At 35.9% G+C, this 17969-nt stretch overlaps 1 protein-coding gene across 1 annotated transcript in view; it reads left to right on the top strand.

The window, feature by feature from the left end:
• LOC139320599 (spermatogenesis-associated protein 7-like) overlaps positions 1-16089 on the top strand; it is a 37043-nt gene extending 20954 nt beyond the window's left edge. The window contains exons 4-10 of the mRNA XM_070948987.1: positions 2902-3023; positions 4339-4757; positions 4896-4956; positions 7089-7135; positions 9210-9287; positions 11497-11551; positions 15988-16089. Of these exons, the coding sequence (XP_070805088.1) occupies positions 2902-3023; positions 4339-4757; positions 4896-4956; positions 7089-7135; positions 9210-9287; positions 11497-11551; positions 15988-16089 (884 nt within the window). The remainder of the gene's footprint in view (positions 1-2901; positions 3024-4338; positions 4758-4895; positions 4957-7088; positions 7136-9209; positions 9288-11496; positions 11552-15987) is intronic.
• The last annotated feature ends 1880 nt before the right edge of the window (positions 16090-17969 follow it).

Below are 17969 nucleotides of genomic sequence, written 5' to 3'. Positions count from 1 at the left end.
ATATTTGCTGAGCGTGCATTCTGCCTCTTCCTTAAAAACATCTTAAAATGATTCAAGAAATGCAGCTATGTTAACATGGGAGAAATAGCAGAATCTGCATAGCTTAGCATAAATGGCTGAGGAAGTGAAAAATGATAGCAAGAGTGATTCATGTTATAGGAACATCACTGCTTTGAAATATTAAGTAGATGTTTTCAGATGTAATTATTACTGACTTAACTGGGTACTGTACTTTCAGTAGAGCAATTTTTGGAAATAAAAAGTTAACAATTTCTGATTTTGCCACTAAACGTTAGTTTTAATTTAAAGCAGAATCACTTTTGGATTATTTTTAAAATATGTGATGTCATTGATAAGCGGTTGAATTTGAAGTGATTTGTGAAAGGATGACTATTACTTAATGAATGTAAAGTGCAATGGGTATTCTCTGGATGAACATGTATAGAAATGCACTGTAAATTGTGATATATTTAACGGGCCTTATGTACAAGGGGTTGTGGGGGTTGAATTTTTTTTTTTTTTTGGATATCAGAAATGTTCATAGCTCTCAAAATTGGTTCCTACTTAATCTTTGTTTAGCAACAGAAAAACATATTTTATTAGGTAATTAGAGTGATTATATGGTATTAGCAGCTTTCTGTCGGATGGGATTTTCAGTAACCTGTATTCAAGTAATGGATGAAATGTTTTCTTATTCATAACATGATTACTGCTGAGAAATACACATCCATTAAAATGCTTTACAGGTTATTGCGTAAAACAGAAAGCATTATGATAAATACTGAGCCTTAATTTAATAATCCATTGTTCTTAATTTGTTAACATTTAATTTAATAATTCACTGTTCCTAACTTGTTAAAATTTAAATTCAATAATTCACTTCCTTAATTTATTAATATTTAGTCCATTGTAATTCAGAACTTGCAGCTCGGAAGCAGCCTTATGGAAAGCGGGAAAAAGTAATTTAATTAATAGCAAAGCATAAATATAGAGGACTTTTTATGATAGTTGATGGCCTTCAGAAATTGAAATCAGTTAGAGAAAAAAATGGTGCAGGAGGAAATTGGCATTATATAATTAAAAGTATAAGCTTCTGCTGCATGATTGTTTAGATACACAGCCAGTGTGATTTAGCATGGCCTTTCATGGTGTATATTATTATCTGCTTGGGAGAAGTACCATATTACAGGGTAAATTAAGACTTTAAGGGAATAATAGGATACCCTATCCATTACTTCTAAGCTGTTATAATTTACACATACATAGAATTTTTGTTAGAACAAGATAGGAGAGAAATGTTTACTATCTTCCAACCTCTTTTATCTTCATAGTTGTATGTTCCCAGATTATTTCACCTCCATTGGAATATGATCATTGAATCCATCTCTTATAATTTACTCATTTGCCCACTTAGCAATCCCACATTCTGGGTTTCAGACCATGTTATAAGCCAGAATGCAGCAGTGAGGCCTATACAGTCATGAATGAATGCCTTGCCGTCAGAATTTGTGGTTGCTCCATCACTGAAAACTTTTAAGAAGAGACTGGGCAGCCACTTGTCTGGAATGGCATAGGGTCTTCTGCTTGAGTAGCAGGTTGGACTAGAAGACTTTCAAGGTCTATTATTCTGAATTGAGATGTTACAGGCAATTTCTTTATGTTGTTCCCAACAATTCAAAGCAGTCAAGGAGGCAGAAATTGAATGGCCCAGTTTCTGAATTTCTGCAATTTATTACCCAATTTATTAGCTATCCCTTCTATACTTGCAGTATTTGGAACTACATTTCCTATACCAGTTCCTTCTTACCGTGTTCCTTTTTTCCTGCAGGTAAATGCAGTACCAACACTGCTCCATAATGTTCACTCTGTACAAATTCTTTACATGATGGAATAAATTTAAACATATGAATCAAATGTTTCTACTTTTCAAGGAAAAAAAATAGATTCCCTCAAATATCTTTTCTCCTTGCTTCAGATTATTTAATCAAAGTCATCACCCTTAGATTCTTTTGCTTTCTTCAGTTCTAATAATTTAATAATATTGTTAGATTACCTAATAATCTTATTATATTATACAAACTTCAAGTACTTTCAGTATAGCGATAGCCATATAAGAAAGCCATATTAATTTATATTCCACCTTCATCAAGTCAAAAGCAACAAAGGTATGCCCCATAATTTTAATTCCACTTAACAACCTCTGAAATGTTTGGCCTAATTTTAACTATTTTCAATTGTTTATGTTTCTTTTTCTTCCCTTTCCTGGAAATTTTAAATCTCTTTTCTGTATTTTCTTCTCTGTCCCTGTCTTTATCTCTTTTATATATATTTTACTTTTTAAAATGGTAATGTTCGTAGGTCAACACATTAAATATCAATGAAAAAGAAAGGTTAGAGGGGAAAAATTATTTGGCCCAATATTGTTAATAATAACAACATCTTATCTGTTACTAAAATTTGCTGAGAGATTGATTTTTTTTGGGGGGGGGAGGAAAAAACAAGACATCTTAATTTAGCTTTTTCTCCCAAACCTTTTAAATCAGGCATGTGGCCCTCGACGACTAGTAATGCAGCCCCGCAAGATCATAATGAATATATATGAAGTTTGTTATTTATTATATTATATATTTTATACATGGCCCAAGACAATTCCTCTTCACTCGGTGTGGCTCAGGCGAGCCAAGTGATTGGACTAGCTTGGTTTAAAAATGTATAGTTAAACCATGCTAAAGAAAATGCTGAGGTGTAGATAATCTTGCTAGGTAAAGAAGGATCTGCAAGTTGGCACCCAAGCTTAGTGAGCATCAAGAACTCTACAGTTCAGCCTTGAGCCAGATAGTCTCTTTTATTGGAAGATAAGGAAAGACGATAACTCTTTGTGTCAAAACTTTCATATTACAGACAGAGACCAACAGAAAAGAGAGAAGCTCATCAAAGCTGTTGAAAAATTCAAGAAAGAAGTAGCATTGATCCATTCTATGCCATCAGGTCATTCTAGAGGTGTTTCCACTAAGAATCACAACGTAAGATGATATACTATGTAGTCCAGTAATGGGTTCCACTTACCGTCGCTACCGGTTCGGAACTGTGAGCACATGCCCACACACACTCGTTTTGCTCACGCACGGTGCTTCTGTACATGTGCAGAACCTGCGCATGCGCAGAGCATCCATGATGATATCCGGGTGGGTGGGTGGAGCCTCCTGCCGCCCCACTACTGGTTCGACCTAACCGGGGCGAACCGGTAGAAATGCACCACTGATGTAGCCTGTTTTGGAGGCAATGGATAGGAAGTGAATGTCTCTTCCAAGAGACTGTATTCCAGTGTCTGATGAGTGCATGAAAACCATTAGGGTTTTCATTAAGTTAGGGAAAGCTTAAAGCTATAATTGTCTACTATTTTAAAAAATACTTATTATCCTAAGGTACTGAACACTTTTATTAGATGCTAGTTCAGCATCAGTAAGAATAATCTATTTTCAAACTAATAGAATAATCTATTTTCAAACTATTGTGTAGTTTTATCTTATTTGATTTGATTTGATTTTGCTCAGATTATATTACAATATTATTGCATTAATTAATCAGAATAATTAATTAATTAGGGATTGTGGTCAATGTTAAATTTCATTTGTCTTTTCCAACTCTATTTTATGACCCCTTCAGCAAAATGAGCCATGTGATTTGATCTGATCCTGTGAGTTAAAACTATTATGTATATCAGTAGGATGATGAATCAATGAAAGTGTTTCTTCCTACTCATATTTTCATAATTCGATCCACCACCCTCATTAAGTGTGAAATGATACAATTTGATTTCCCATCTACCTGTCCGTGGAAGACGAATGTCAGTTCTAAAGATAAATTTCCACTGATTCCAAATCATATCCTGTTATCATTATTTTATAAAGTATGATTTACCTGTCACCAATTTTTGGCCCATAATTGAATGAAGTAGGAATGAGGATTCCAAGGAGCATTTTACACAAATTTTTATATGCTCGAATTTTTTCTCCCACAGTAGAATGTATCTTTGTTTTTTTAAAAAATAAAATAAAATAAAATCTGCAGTGATAAAGCTAGCTAGCCCAACTAAACTTTTACTCTGCTATGTTGCAATTTTTATTGGAGATGTTTGATTTTAAACATGGGAAAGCTTCTAAACTGCAATTTCTTCCTAGAATGTGGAATGGTAGAATTTGATTTCCCACCTATGTTTTTTAACAACCAAATCCACTATATTTGTTCTCCTTTCTAAGATTTGAGGCATAAAACTCTAGGGTGCAGATGGACAATTACATTTTAAAAATGTTCCATCCATTTTTCCTAAATTCTCAGCAGTTACCATATCACCTGAATTTGGCTCCAAGAGCAAGATCGTCTCCTTTGAGAAAAGAGGAGCAGAAACCTTCCAAACCGTCCAAGAAAATGTATGCAAGTCTCCAGCCCTCGATTTTGAAGGAAGAAGATATTCAAGGTCCAGTCTTATCTCGTACATACAGAAATGCACTCCAGCCATGTGCATTATCTCTTTACCTGTCTCCTGGGAAGAGCCCTAAGAAGAAATCTACTAGTGGAGATCTACTGGACACACATGCTCATTGGTTTACAGAAACAAAGCAGCCTTTTACCCCAAAGCTCTTAAAAACAGCAAGTAAATCATTTCTTTCAAAATATAGATATTATAACCATCCGTGCAGAAAGAAAAGCTTTTCTCCTCATACACAATCATACAAAAGATCAAGAAATGTTTACAGGTAAAGGGTTTGCCAACTTATTATCAAAAAGTTTACAAATAGTTGGTGAAGCTGAACCAATCTCAGCTTCAGACAAGTAAATTTTAAACTGCTGTCACTGTTGCTGATATGTTTTATTTTATTTTTTTCATCTTCCAGGTCTATGGATAAGGAGCGGCTAAGAGCTTATACGGAAGACCCTCCATGCCATCCACTCAAGGTTTCTTATTGTTCAGTAATGGATTAAATTACGCAGGCAGTAACATTCATAAATATCGACAGTAGTATTAAAATACATTGGGCATTGCTCAGTTTTTTATTTATCCATAATGAAGTTTGAATTCTCTACTCACATGCACTTGGCAAAGAAGTCTCATTAGATTCAGGGAGTCTAATTTCTGAGAACACACGAATTAGATTGTGTTGTGAATAATGTTATTTGATTCTTCGAAGTAAAACTACTTATGAAAGCAATTTAAAACTACTTCTATGGGAAATCTGGTATGTCAGAGTGGATAATGACAGTGGTGTTTCGTGACGGTAGACCTAAAATTACAGAGCTGCTTTGAAAACACAATGTTTAAAATCATATAAAAGCCATAACTCAATCCAATGCAGACTTCTCCCTTCCTAAAAGAAAATGTAAAAACATAAATCAGGTGTTCACTAATGTAGTCAGAAATTATGTGGAAGAAACACACTGTTATTTTGCTTTTCAGAAAAAAAGCTGCTTTCCTTTGAAAGCAGATTTTCCCAAAGACATGCAGAATTAAACTTCCATAATTTGCAGACAGTATCTGTGATTGTAGTCTAATAGCAGATGTGCAGAGTTGCTTTAAAAGAACAAGAGAGCACAAGTCTCAAATTAAAGTTTCCCCTTTTCAATTGCTTTTTGGTCATTGCAGCATATAAACATCAGAAAAAGAGAACAGTTTGAAAAGTGATAATACAAGTACTTCATTGGACTATTTCGTGTCAAATGTGTATTCATGTAACATTTAGCACAATAATTATTCTGTCTCTTTCCACTATATATTAGCATTGCTTGTATCGTGTCTTTGGAAAACATCAGCCAAGCACCAAATGCCGGTTAGGAGGTTCATTTAGCAGAAGCCACAGCAAAAGAGATAGTTTATACTGCTTCTTTTAGGAGCCAGAGAGTTTTGCAATGTCACTGGGAAAAAATGATTAGGGATTTTCAGATTTTAAATCTTAAAATAAATACTTCATCACCCAAGGTTTTTATAGGTATAAAAAACCATGCACATCCTGAATTAGAAACAGCTACCAGGGATCTACCCCAATTACTGGCATTTTTCATAATTGTTTTTTTTTTAAAGCAAAAGGTATTGATTATACAACATATACCGTACTTCATTCTGATATTGCAAAATATTTTGTTCTATCAATTTTTCAGTAAATACAACTGGATTAGTTGGGTTTGTGGCCTAACCCGATAGCTTAAAACAAAGCAGAATATGGTCAGAATCTCTCTCTCTCTCTCTCTCTCTCTCTCTCTCTCTCTCTCTCTCTCTCTCTCTCTCTCTCTCTCTCTCTCTTTCTGTACTACTTTTGTCAGACAGAGGGATAAAAATGGTGGTGTGGAAGTGTCCCTAAGAGTATCCTGTCAGACAAAGGGTGTGTAAAAATACAGTATGCAGGATCTATGCAGAAATCCAAACTGGATTTGATTCATTGTGGGTATACAAAAGGGATACATGCAGATACAGATAAAGTATATGCAATGTATATTCTATATTCTATATTTTAAGAGCTGATTTTGTTGACCTGCATGAATGTATTTTCCTTTTATCAATTAGTAAGGCCTTTTCAGAGAGACATTTTGTGCCTTATGATCTTGCCTATTCAAACTGGGGATTTTTTTCCCCAGAAAAGCAAATAATAGTCAGCTTAGCACACATGCTCAAAATGTAATTACTGTGAAGCTAACTATTGTGATGCTACCTATGATTTTGCATTGCCTTGAAGGATTTTGCATTGCCTTGAAGCTTATTGTTATTTCCTACTTGTACTTTGCCAAAGGCAGAAGAGCATTGATCTTGACACTGCATCTAGGCAGATGCCTCCTTGGGCTTTGACAAGGGCAGCTAGAGAAGACAAAGCTATGTATTCTCTCGCCCACTTTGTCAACACTTGGGGTGAATGAGGAGTGACCTGTCCTCTTCAGCATTCATTAAAACTTTGCAATGCAAAGTGAAGCAACATGGCTGTTTTGGAACAAATGTTTGCCAAAGCAAATACATATTCAGTGATTTGCACAGCCTCAATATAAAGCAATGAATGAAATAAAGCAATTGCTTATGTCTTTTTCTTTGTGTTTAAAAATTATAGAACCATTCTGGGAACTCGACTACTATTCAAACACTTCTTCGTGCAAAGTGAGTTCTGCATTTATTTTTAATAAGGACACTGTTCCCTGTGCAACAAAATATTAAAATTGTGGCTTTTTCAATAAACCTGAAATATGGAGACAACTCCTTTGTAAGAACCTAACCAGGGTTCTGAATGACCCAGGCAAAGGCCTATGTAGTCTGGCTTCTTCTTTTCCATGGGCAACCTGATGCTTCTGAGTCTGGAAGTAGGATAAATGATCTGTCTATGATAATATTATCATCTCAATGATGAGAGCAGGTGATATGCAAAGCCCACATCAGGGATGCAAAAAATATCAGGAAGGCATTCCATGCAGATTACCTACCCCTCTTTTGCAGCCCTCAGAATAAATTTTGCCATGTTTATTCTGCAGGGTGGTGGTTAGAGAGCAGAGCACTCTTTGCTTACAGAAGGTGCCATTTTCTTCCCTAGTTCTAGTATGGTTGAGAAAGTTATTTTAAATTTCTGAAGAACTGGAGTCTGGATGTTGAGCTTAAAAGTCTTTTTCAACCACATTTGGGATCAGTGCTGGTTCACTATCACACTATACCCTAATGAAAGTTGTTAGGGTTTGCCTTAATGGATTTCTGACAATGGTTTGGGTAACCTTTTGATGGCCAGATGTTGTACTTGGCTTTGGGGAGGACTGAAGGCATAATAACACCAGATTGGCTGATCCTTTATAAACTGTCTCGAGAGATAGTTTACTTATTCCCTTTCATTTTTAACAAAATATTAAGCTTATTTTAGGGCTTATTGAACAGGTTTTGTATGTTTACACAATGATGTGGAGCTCTTTTTTTTTTTTTTGGTTCATTGTGATTTTAAAAATCACTGCAGGAGGTATAAGAAAGACTTTGCCAAAACCAGAAGAGCATTGATCCTGACACTGCATCTAGGCAAATGCCTCCTTGGGCTTTGACAAGGGCAGATGGAGAAGATAGAACTGTGTATTCTCCCACAAACTTTGTCAACACTTTTTATTTATTTATTTTATTTTGTCGAGTACATATTAGATAATATATATAAGTATAAGCATGAATTGAATACATAAAATGAATACAATTAAAGGGAACTTTAGGACAGAGGTGCTGGTGCTCTTATGCACGCCCTTTACAGACCTCTTAGGAATGGGGTGAGGTCAGCAGTAGACAGTTTTAGGTTAAAGTTTTGGGGGTTTTGGGATGAGACCACAGAGTCTGGTAGTGCGTTCCAGGCATTAACAACTCTGTTACTGAAGTCATATTTTCTGCAATCGAGTCTGGAGCAGTTCACTTTAAGTTTGTATCTATTGTGTGCTCGTGTATTGTTGTGGTTGAAGCTGAAGTAGTCATTGACAAGTAGGACATTGTAGCAGATGATTTTATGAGCTATGCTTAGGTTATACTGAAGGCGCCGTAGTTCTAAATTTTCTAAACCCAGAATTTCAAGTCTGGTGGCATAGGGTATTTTGTTACGAGCAGAGGAGTGGAGGACTTGGGGCGAATGAAGAGTGACCTGTCCTCTGCAGCATTCAGACTTCAGGGGCTATAGCTGCAAACCTATAGCTTAGAGATATTTATGATATGATGCAACTATGACTCAAAAAATCCTTCATTTAACACAGTGTGAATGCAGCTATGAATTTATAGCATCTTTGACAATCTCCAGACATGTGAATAGGCCTCTTGAGTAAAATGACAGATGAGATGGCTCCATATGTTGATGTTGTGACCCAAAATTCATTCTTTTGTTCTTGCATCCTGCTGTCTGACACAGGAACATATGTTGCAGGGTTTGTATAATGACATCATGATACGAGTTTTGCTATTTCCCTCCCATGGACAGTGGATAGGTGGACTCCAACTCCCAGAATTCCTAACCAGCATGATTGTTAAAATTCTGGAAGCTGAAGTCATCTGGAGGGCAGTAAAGTTGAGGAAACTGACATCATGTCTATATGATTAGACTGACTTTTAGGTAATTCATTTCAATAATATTTGCCACTTTTATTGTAAGTAAGTTATAGGAAGAAAAGAATTATTAAAACATGAGAGCTGCTTTTCTACAGATATTCTTTTTTTTTGTTTCTTTTTTAAGAAATGAAGAGTTGAAGTACCTGCAGTTGCTTCAAGAAGTTACGAATTATATTTTGCTTAGAAGTTGTTACTGGAAGAAGTGAGTCAGATATTTTTTCCAATAATTTATTTCTGTAAATAATATGTAAAACATGTCCTCCTAGGATGAAATATTTTCTTCATGTTGGCCTAACTTCCACCTGTGTTGGGTCTAAATTGGAATAAACTGTTAAATATTTCAATATATACCTTTCTTTAATTAAAATCACAATATGTAAAATGACCCAACAGTAAATATAGGACAATCTAAACAAATTCTAACTAAGCACTGTTGTATCTTTGTCCTAACAGCAATAATACAACTTTTCTGTCAGCAAATTCAAATGCTTGACTGATTCTTCAAGATGCTGAATGCTTTAATTGCTCCTTTGTAAAATGCCTGTGCTCTAACAAAAGAGCAATAGTGACAATTTGCAGTTTAAATTCATAGCTCTGCAATGTAAAATTCTGGTGCCCTTGCTCCTTACAATCCAACTAACTTCATGTATCAGTTCAATTTATCTTATTCAAGGAATAAGAACCCACTGTTATTACTTAGCTTTCCGGTAATCAGTACCGGCTTTTCCAGTAGGGAAAGCCAAATTTTTCACACCCCTCTTTCCTTGAATGATGATGATTCTTTACAAGGCTAAACCAAGATGCCATGAAAGTTATACACGTAAGGCTAGACAACTCCATACATGTTTGACACTTCTTGCATCATTTCCAACATATGTACATGTGATTAAACATAAGATGGAAAATGCAAACAGTGGAATGTGTTTCAAAGTTTTAAGTTGTTTTATTACATACTTAAAGAACTCATTTGACTGAAGATATCTAAAGTAGCATTGTATTAGTATCAGGGTGGCCAATATTACTGCACTAACTTTAGTGCATTAAGCATGTGGCAAAGTAAAATCTATTCCATTAAAAATATAGCTGTTGATCATAAATTTACTTGTTTAGTACAGATCCCAACTTTCTGTATGGAGGTACTTACAGTATATCACATAAGCAAACATAAGCAAAACCCAGGAGCAATGTTACCTCTAATTCAATGGTCTTAAAAATGGATGGTGATATTCCATGATGTGGGTGACATTGGAAATGAACCTTGCTCGCCAATATAGTTTAAAGAAATTATTTTATTCCCTATCATCCTTTGTAGCATATGGTAGGACAGTAGCTTCATTAGGCTAAAGGTTGTTCTGCATAGTGAAAATGCTTTTGGTATAGACCCCTTTGATGGGGGGGGTCCTTACAATGCAGTACTTCATATTTTTTAAACCATCACAATCACATTTACTATTTTCTGGAACTTTTTCAACTGTGATACCAAAAGTTCAGGAAACAATACTGACAATAATCAGAAGAACACAATGTTGGGGAAGGTTGTTCCAGTTATCACAAAAGTAGTTATTCCATGGTGCAAATTAAATACATTATCAACATTTGGATTCTTGTGCTTTGTTGAGCAGAACAAATAGGGCTGTTTCAGGAAAATTCCTTCCAATGCTACACATTTTTAATTTTATGGTCAAATGTATAGAAAAAATAATAGCTCAAACACCACATTGATAAGTGTTTGAATGCTGTTTCATGTTATGCATTCATGTATAGAATGCTTGAATTAAAATGTGATATCTTAAAACATGATTGTATATGGGCCATGCCCTTAAAACTTTATTGTTTCAACAGGCTGGGCTGGCTTAGAAAATGAATTTTAATTGGGTGTTTGTAGTTTTTTAATATAAGGGCCAAATTTTTAATATATTTTAAAATGTTTTTAATGTTATGTGTATATGTTGTTTTAGTTTGGCTGTACATCGCCCTGAGTCCTTCGGGAGAAGGGCGGTATAAAAATTTAAATAAATAAATAAATAAATATGTACTTTATATAGATGATGTGTTGCTGGGTGATGTTCGGCAAATATTAGACAATATTGCATCAAAATACATGGCTTATTCAGTGAGGCTTATCAGTGAGGCAAATATGAGTGGGTTGTAAGTCTATGCACATTTATCTTGGTGTAAATCCCATTGAATTGAAATTAAATTATCTCCCTTTAGACATATCACTTTAAATGATCTTGGAACTTGTTTTTCATGGGGACAGTTTTATCTTTGGATAACAAAAATATGGAGATTCTTAGGTGATTCTGAAGATCCAGCAGTTTGTATTTTTTAAGTGCCTTGAAAATAAAGTAATATCTGTGTTATTATTCTATTTATGTAGTTTGTTTTCTTTTTCATTCTTTCTTTTTAAGGTCATTAGGTGATATAATTCGGATGCATATTATCAACAGGTGTGACCTTAATGAGGTGAGTAATACTCATAAACACTGCAATATATTCCAGGAAGAGTCTTATGCATGTCTAGAAAAATTTATATTATTTAGGCTACTACACTTTTTAATTAGGAGAAGAAAATCAAGTGCCAACATGAAACGACAGCTACAAAATGAATTATATGGGTAATAAGCTCAAAAGAAAAAAAGGGAATTTTTCTTATATTTCCAAAGAACAACTGAACAAAACAATGTTTGATTGAATTGTAGCAATCTGCATTCTGGAACAGCCAAATGAGGATCCTTCTTGCAACAAATATTTGGATTTTTCATTTCTGCTATTTGACATAACAGATAAGGTCAGAGAGAATGTTTAACTCTCTACTTAGGATCTCACCTTAAGAGGTGGATCCTTTCATACATTGTTAAATTATAAAGCCATGGGGAAAATGCTCAACTTCTCCAAGTTTCAAAGCATCTTCTTTAGCATGAAGCCTGTACTAACAGTACAAAGCACATATTGAACACATGTGAGAAAAGAGCATGTGTTAAATATACATGGAATAATTTTGCCAGAAAGATTTATGTTTTTGGAAGATGGACTCCTGTGTGCCACTAAAGGTAAACAGTTGTCCTCATCCTAAAAAACTGAAATATCTCAGACCTTAATTTTTAGAAAATCTTAACCTAAATTGGCCCAATGTTTACCAGTTCCAGAGTTTGGTTTCCAACTGTGGTCACAGAGGATTGAGTTAATTCTCTGTGACCACAGAGAATTAATTAATGGAATTTCCTAACAGTGAGCACAATTAGCCAGTGGAATAGCTTGCCTTCAAAAGTTGTGGGTGCTTCATCACTGGAGGTTCTTAAAGAAGAGACTGGACAGCCACTTGTCTGAAATGGCATAGGGCAGTGATGGCTAACCTTTTTGCCATCGTGTGCCAGGAGCAGGGAGACTGCGGGTGGGGGTTCACATGTGTGCGTACCCACACCCATAATTTTATGCACCCTACCCCTGCACATGTGCGCGTGACCCCTCCGGTCCTGCCACACGATGGTCCAGTGGGCCCAGTAGGCCCGTTTTTCTCTCTCCCCAGGCTCCAGAAGCTTTCTAGGAGCCTGGGGAGGGTGAAAACAGCTTCCCCCTCACCCCAGAGGCCCTGTTTCCCTACTTCCGGTGGGCCCAGAAGGCCCAAAAATCAGCTGGCCAGCATGTGCATGTGCACCGGACCTGCGCTCACGTGCCCACCGATATGGCTATGCATGCCACCTGTGGCACGCATGCCATAGGTTTACAATCACGGGCATAGGGTCTCCTGCTTGAGCAGGGGGTTGGACTAGAAGACCTCTAAGGTCCCTTCCAGCTCTATTCTGATTGATTGAGATGTTTCTAGGAGACACATCTGTTTGATCATTTGTCCTACCACTCTTTTCTTTCCTGACAAGGAAAAAAAAAAGACCCTACATTTTTATTAGCTTGCTGAAACTCTAGTCTTTAGAAAGCAGGTTTTCTCAGGTAAGCCTTGAAGACTTAAAACTCAAAAACTGATTGGGAAAAAGAAACAGCTATAAAACTGTATTGGCATTCTTCATCAGCATTCTCCAAAATCAGAGGTTATGTGAGACTTAACCAGATTCTCTATAAAGACAATGGTGTGATAATCTAGGTAATTGCAGAATAATTGGATGGTAGAGTGGCTTTCTATGGGATCATTGCAATAGAATGGGCAATTTTAGCAACGGTAAGGTTCAGACAGTAGCGTAAATAGCATTCAGTAGGCTGTACAAAATTCGTTAAAGAACAATTGATTTCTGTAGATTATGGTACTTGGCAAAAATTACACATTAAAGGCAATTGATTTGTAATATGCCTCAACCAGGCACTCTAGAATTGATCTTTTTTAAGGTGACATCCCACAACTATAGACAGGTTTTAGCTATAGGGAGTTTTTAATATTGTTGTATAAACAAATCGATAACTGATAATAGCCCTGTAAATTTGTTACAGTAAGCGTCTACTTCAGTGGTGAAATCTAAAATTTGTTACTACCGGTTCTGTGGGTGTGGCTTGGTGGGGTGGTGATGGTAATGTGACTGGGTGGGCGTGGCCAATTTTTTTTTTTAACTTTTAAAACCATTTTTTCTACAACCTCTTCAGCAAAGAGGTTGCAAAAGAATGCTTTCAAAAGGCTCTGACGATCCCAGCTGAGTTGCCTGATTGGTAGAGGCTTTTTTAAAAAGCCTTTGCCGATCAGGCAACTCAGCTGGGATCGTCAGAGGCATTTAAAAGAAAAAAAGAGTTTTTTTCTTTTAAAAGCCTTTGACGATCCCAGCTGAGCTGTGCAATCATCAGAGGCTTTTTTTTTTTTACTTTTAAAAGCATTTTTTTCGGCCGAAGAGGTTGTAAAAAAAATGCTTTTAAAAGTAAAAAAAAAGTCTCTGATGATTGTACGGCTCAGCTGGGCATGGGGGGGGGGTAACAGGGATTTTTGCTACCGGTTCTCCAAACCACCTGCCTCCATTGCTACCGGATCAGGTGATTCGGTCCGAACCAGGAGCATTTCACCCCTGTTCTACTCTGTTATGGAATAAAAAGTATGGATCTGAAAATTAATCTATCAAAACTAAGTTGTGATTGACAGGAATGAATATTTGCAAATGATACATAAATAATGAAAATTATAGCAAAGTAGATAATTTTATATATTGGTAGAATATTACTGAAGATGAAGAAATGATTTATGGAGAAACTTTTAAGATGTACAAATGCTTTCATAAAGATAGGGTACTGATTTGTTGGGAAGCAGCATGAATGTTTCTTGCAAACGTAGCAAAAGTTATGTATAGTAGCACATAGCCCCAGAAGGCAGGACAACAAGCAATGGGTGCAAACTAATCAAGGAGAGAACCAACCTAGAACTAAAGAGAAATTTCTTAACAATGAGACCAATTAACCATTGGAACAACTTACCTTCATAAATTGCGGGTGCATCAACACTGGAGGTTTTAAAGAAGAGATTGGACAGCCATTTGTCCAGAATGGTATATTGTCTCCTGCTTATGCAAGGGATTGGACTAGGAGAGCTTCCAACGCTATTATTCTAAATACCTTCTGCCCTTAGGGAAGTGAAGGTTGGGTACATCAGGAGAAATGTAAAAGTGCTAATATTGGTTTCCTCCTGCAATTTCAAAAAAGTGTAAGATATATTCTACAGTGTTCAACAAGCACTCCAACAGATAAATAGACAGTCCCTATCATCCAGTTTCCTTTGAAATTCTGTTGGTTGATGATAAAGTTCTGAAGTAGAATGTTCAAGAAATACCGTATTTTTTGGAGTATAAGACGCACTGGACTATAAGATGCACCTACCTTTTTTGGTGAGGAAAACAAGAAAAAGAAATCTGCCTCTGCCTCCCAGCAATTTTGCCTCATTGCAGCAAACAGCAAACAGCCTGCTTTACTTTTATTTTTGTTTTCAGCATGGCTTGATTAGCACAAGGAAAAAAAAATCTGCTCCAGCAATTTACCTCCTTGCAGCAAACAGCAGAGGCACCGCAAAACAGCTGAGAGCAAAACAGCTGAGAGTCGGGAAGCCGATCCAATCAACGTGTGCTAATTAGGTTGTGCTGAAGCTGAAACGAGCTGTTTCTTCTTGCTGCTTGCTGCAAGGAGATAAACTGCTGGGAGGCAGAGGCCAAAGGGTTGGGGCCAGTGGGTGGGCAGGCATCCTATTCAGTGTATAAGACGCACCTAAATTTTCACCCCCTTTTAGTGGGGAAAAAGGTGTGTCTTATACTCCAAAAAATATGGTAGTTTTTTTTACTACAAGGGTTCCCTACTTTTATGGAGGGTGAGAGCCAAATTTGGCCTTGAACAGCATGCTGGGAGCCACATTCCAAAAAGCAGACAGGACATAAATAAAATAAAAGTTGCTTTAATTGAAAGCTGATAATAAAACCAGCTTTCTGTGTTTAATCGGTTAATTCGTTCACATTAAAAATTATAAATTTGTTGGCAGCTTTACTGGAGCACCAGATCTCAAAACTTCTGGGATCTACAATCAAAGCTTTCCAGCTTGTATGTGGTTCCAATTAGTCATTCCTGCTCTGAATTACAGAGGTCCTATACAGTTCATGTACTTGACACTCATCTTTATTCATGTTATTGGGGTATAAAAATAATAGAAGTAAACAAACTGCAGCTTCATTAGAGAGAAGAGAAGTAGAGAAGAAAGTTAGATTGCGCATTTCTGGTTCATTATGAGCTACCACGTTGCATGAGATATAATAACATGTTTGGACACTGGGAGCTCTTTAGGTTGAAATTATGCCGGTGCAGGAGATATTTCTAGGAAATTAGCCTGACCTAAACCCTTGGATATAGCTATAGTAATAATAAAGAGTCCTAAGAGTCCATTTTTTAAAACTCTCTTTCTTTTCTTCCCCATTTCCCTTCCCCACTTTTTAAAGGTAAAAATACAAAGAATTTTTCAAGCCCTGGAGGAAGATTTGAACATTTACACTCATCTGCCTGATCTGTCTGAGTTACACTGCCTTGAAACATGGGAATAGTGGCTTTAATATAAATTATATATAGGCCCTATCTATAGCCTTCTAAAGTATCATATTCAAACAAGAGTAAAGATTTCATAATAAATATAGGAAAAAAAATTACTATGCTGAAAGCAATTTAGATAGTACAATAAACCTTAATTAATCTGCTAATACAAAGTGGATTTCTAAATTCCTCTAGGCACAAGTATTTTTGTAGACTGTATTAATGAGGTTCTCAATTCTTATGAACACCGATCCTTCTATGGGCAAGTGTGGCACCGTCCTTTTAGATACATAATTGTACTTAAATAGCTCGCACTACGATACTTACAAACCTACTTCCCCTGAGTAGAGAATTAGCACATGTTGACTATAAATATCTAGACAACAATTTGGAGACTTAGAATTTTCTGTGTCTCTTCGCTGCCATCTATTGCTCCTCCACATTTTTGCAGTTCTGGAATTGTAACTCATGCAACTTATCTCAAAAGAACAGGAAAGCTTATTTGCTATCTAATGGTCTGTCCAGACTTTTGAAGCCTAGCAATGTTAGCTCTACCAGAACAACCATCTCAGATGTTAGATTGTGAGGTCAAGAAATAAATTTATAATTCGGATCATCTTTATCTGGCAGCATTCGTACATTGATCTTTATTATTTCATTGTTGTAATTATCTGGCTGAAAAGTAAGCTTTTATTTTAACCAGCATGAAGACTTTTTAAGTACGGTAGCTTTTCATCATGTGATATTTATCAATTTATATAAACAATTTACAGTTTCCATTTACAGTGGGGCAAAAAAGTATTTAGTCAGCTACCAATTGTGCAAGTTCTCCCACTTAAAAAGATGAGAGAGGCCTGAAAATGAGAAAACAAATCCAGACAATCACATTGTATGTATCACTGCATTGTTACAGAAAGATGATATCAGCAAAGGGTCAGCAATGTGAGTCTACCAGAACCCAATTGCTCATCAATATCTTCTGATATTATCAACTAACAAGATTATCTTGAGGGACTTTGATCATTAAAAAATTATGGGTTTTTTTGTTTTTGGAGATTCTCAGCCATCCAGGGCATGTTTCAAAAAGCACCTTTGGGACAATTTTTTTTATTCCCATCCAACAGCCTGTAGGGTGACTCCTATATGCCAATTATTATAATTTATTTGACATGGTTACCTGTGCCTTATATTTTACAGTAGAAAGATGGGCACAGAGAGATTAAATGCATATTAAGTTCTATTTAATGTTTCAGCTTAATAGTGAAATTTTTTATTTAGAAATTCTTTATTTAGAAATTCTTCTGAATTAAACATACTGTACATCTAGGAAGCTAGAGAACCTTCCAGAATTCATTTAGATATGTATATAGGAAAAAGTACCATTGTTCAAGTAGATATTCCTCTTATGGTGACCACACTAGTCTGCTACCTCCCTTATATTAATTCAGTTCCAAAGAGACAGTGTCGGTTTTTATCAGAATGAAAGCAAACTGGGAAAAAGAAATTCATATCAGAAAAATCAAACTGGTTGATTTCAAAATTCTTTAACATTTGCATCCATTGCAGGCATTTCATTTTCTGATGAAAAATGCCAAAAAAATAATGCAGATTGCAGTCATGTGATGGTGGGAACATTGCAGCTGGTCATAAATGCAAGTTGGTTGCCAGTGCCTAAAATGTGATCACATGACTGTGATGCGTATATATGTGTGTGGGAGTTGTAACTTTGAGAATGGGTTGCAAATAGCTTTTTAAAAAAACCATTGTTAACTTCAAAGAGTTGTTAAATGAAGACTTTATGTACTATTGTAATGTCAGATCTGTGATAAATGTTCTTTATGCATATGCATGAAAACATATCAAGAAATGTTTCTCCTTTGCTCTACATTTTAAA

This window comes from Pituophis catenifer, unplaced genomic scaffold (genome assembly GCF_029215685.1).
Source record: "Pituophis catenifer annectens isolate HBS135680 unplaced genomic scaffold, rPitCat1.0.hap2 SCAF_1, whole genome shotgun sequence".
In the NCBI taxonomy this organism is placed as follows: Eukaryota; Metazoa; Chordata; class Lepidosauria; order Squamata; family Colubridae; genus Pituophis; species Pituophis catenifer.
The sequence above is the reverse complement of the archived record's forward strand: the minus strand, read 5'-3'. Positions and strand labels throughout refer to the sequence as shown.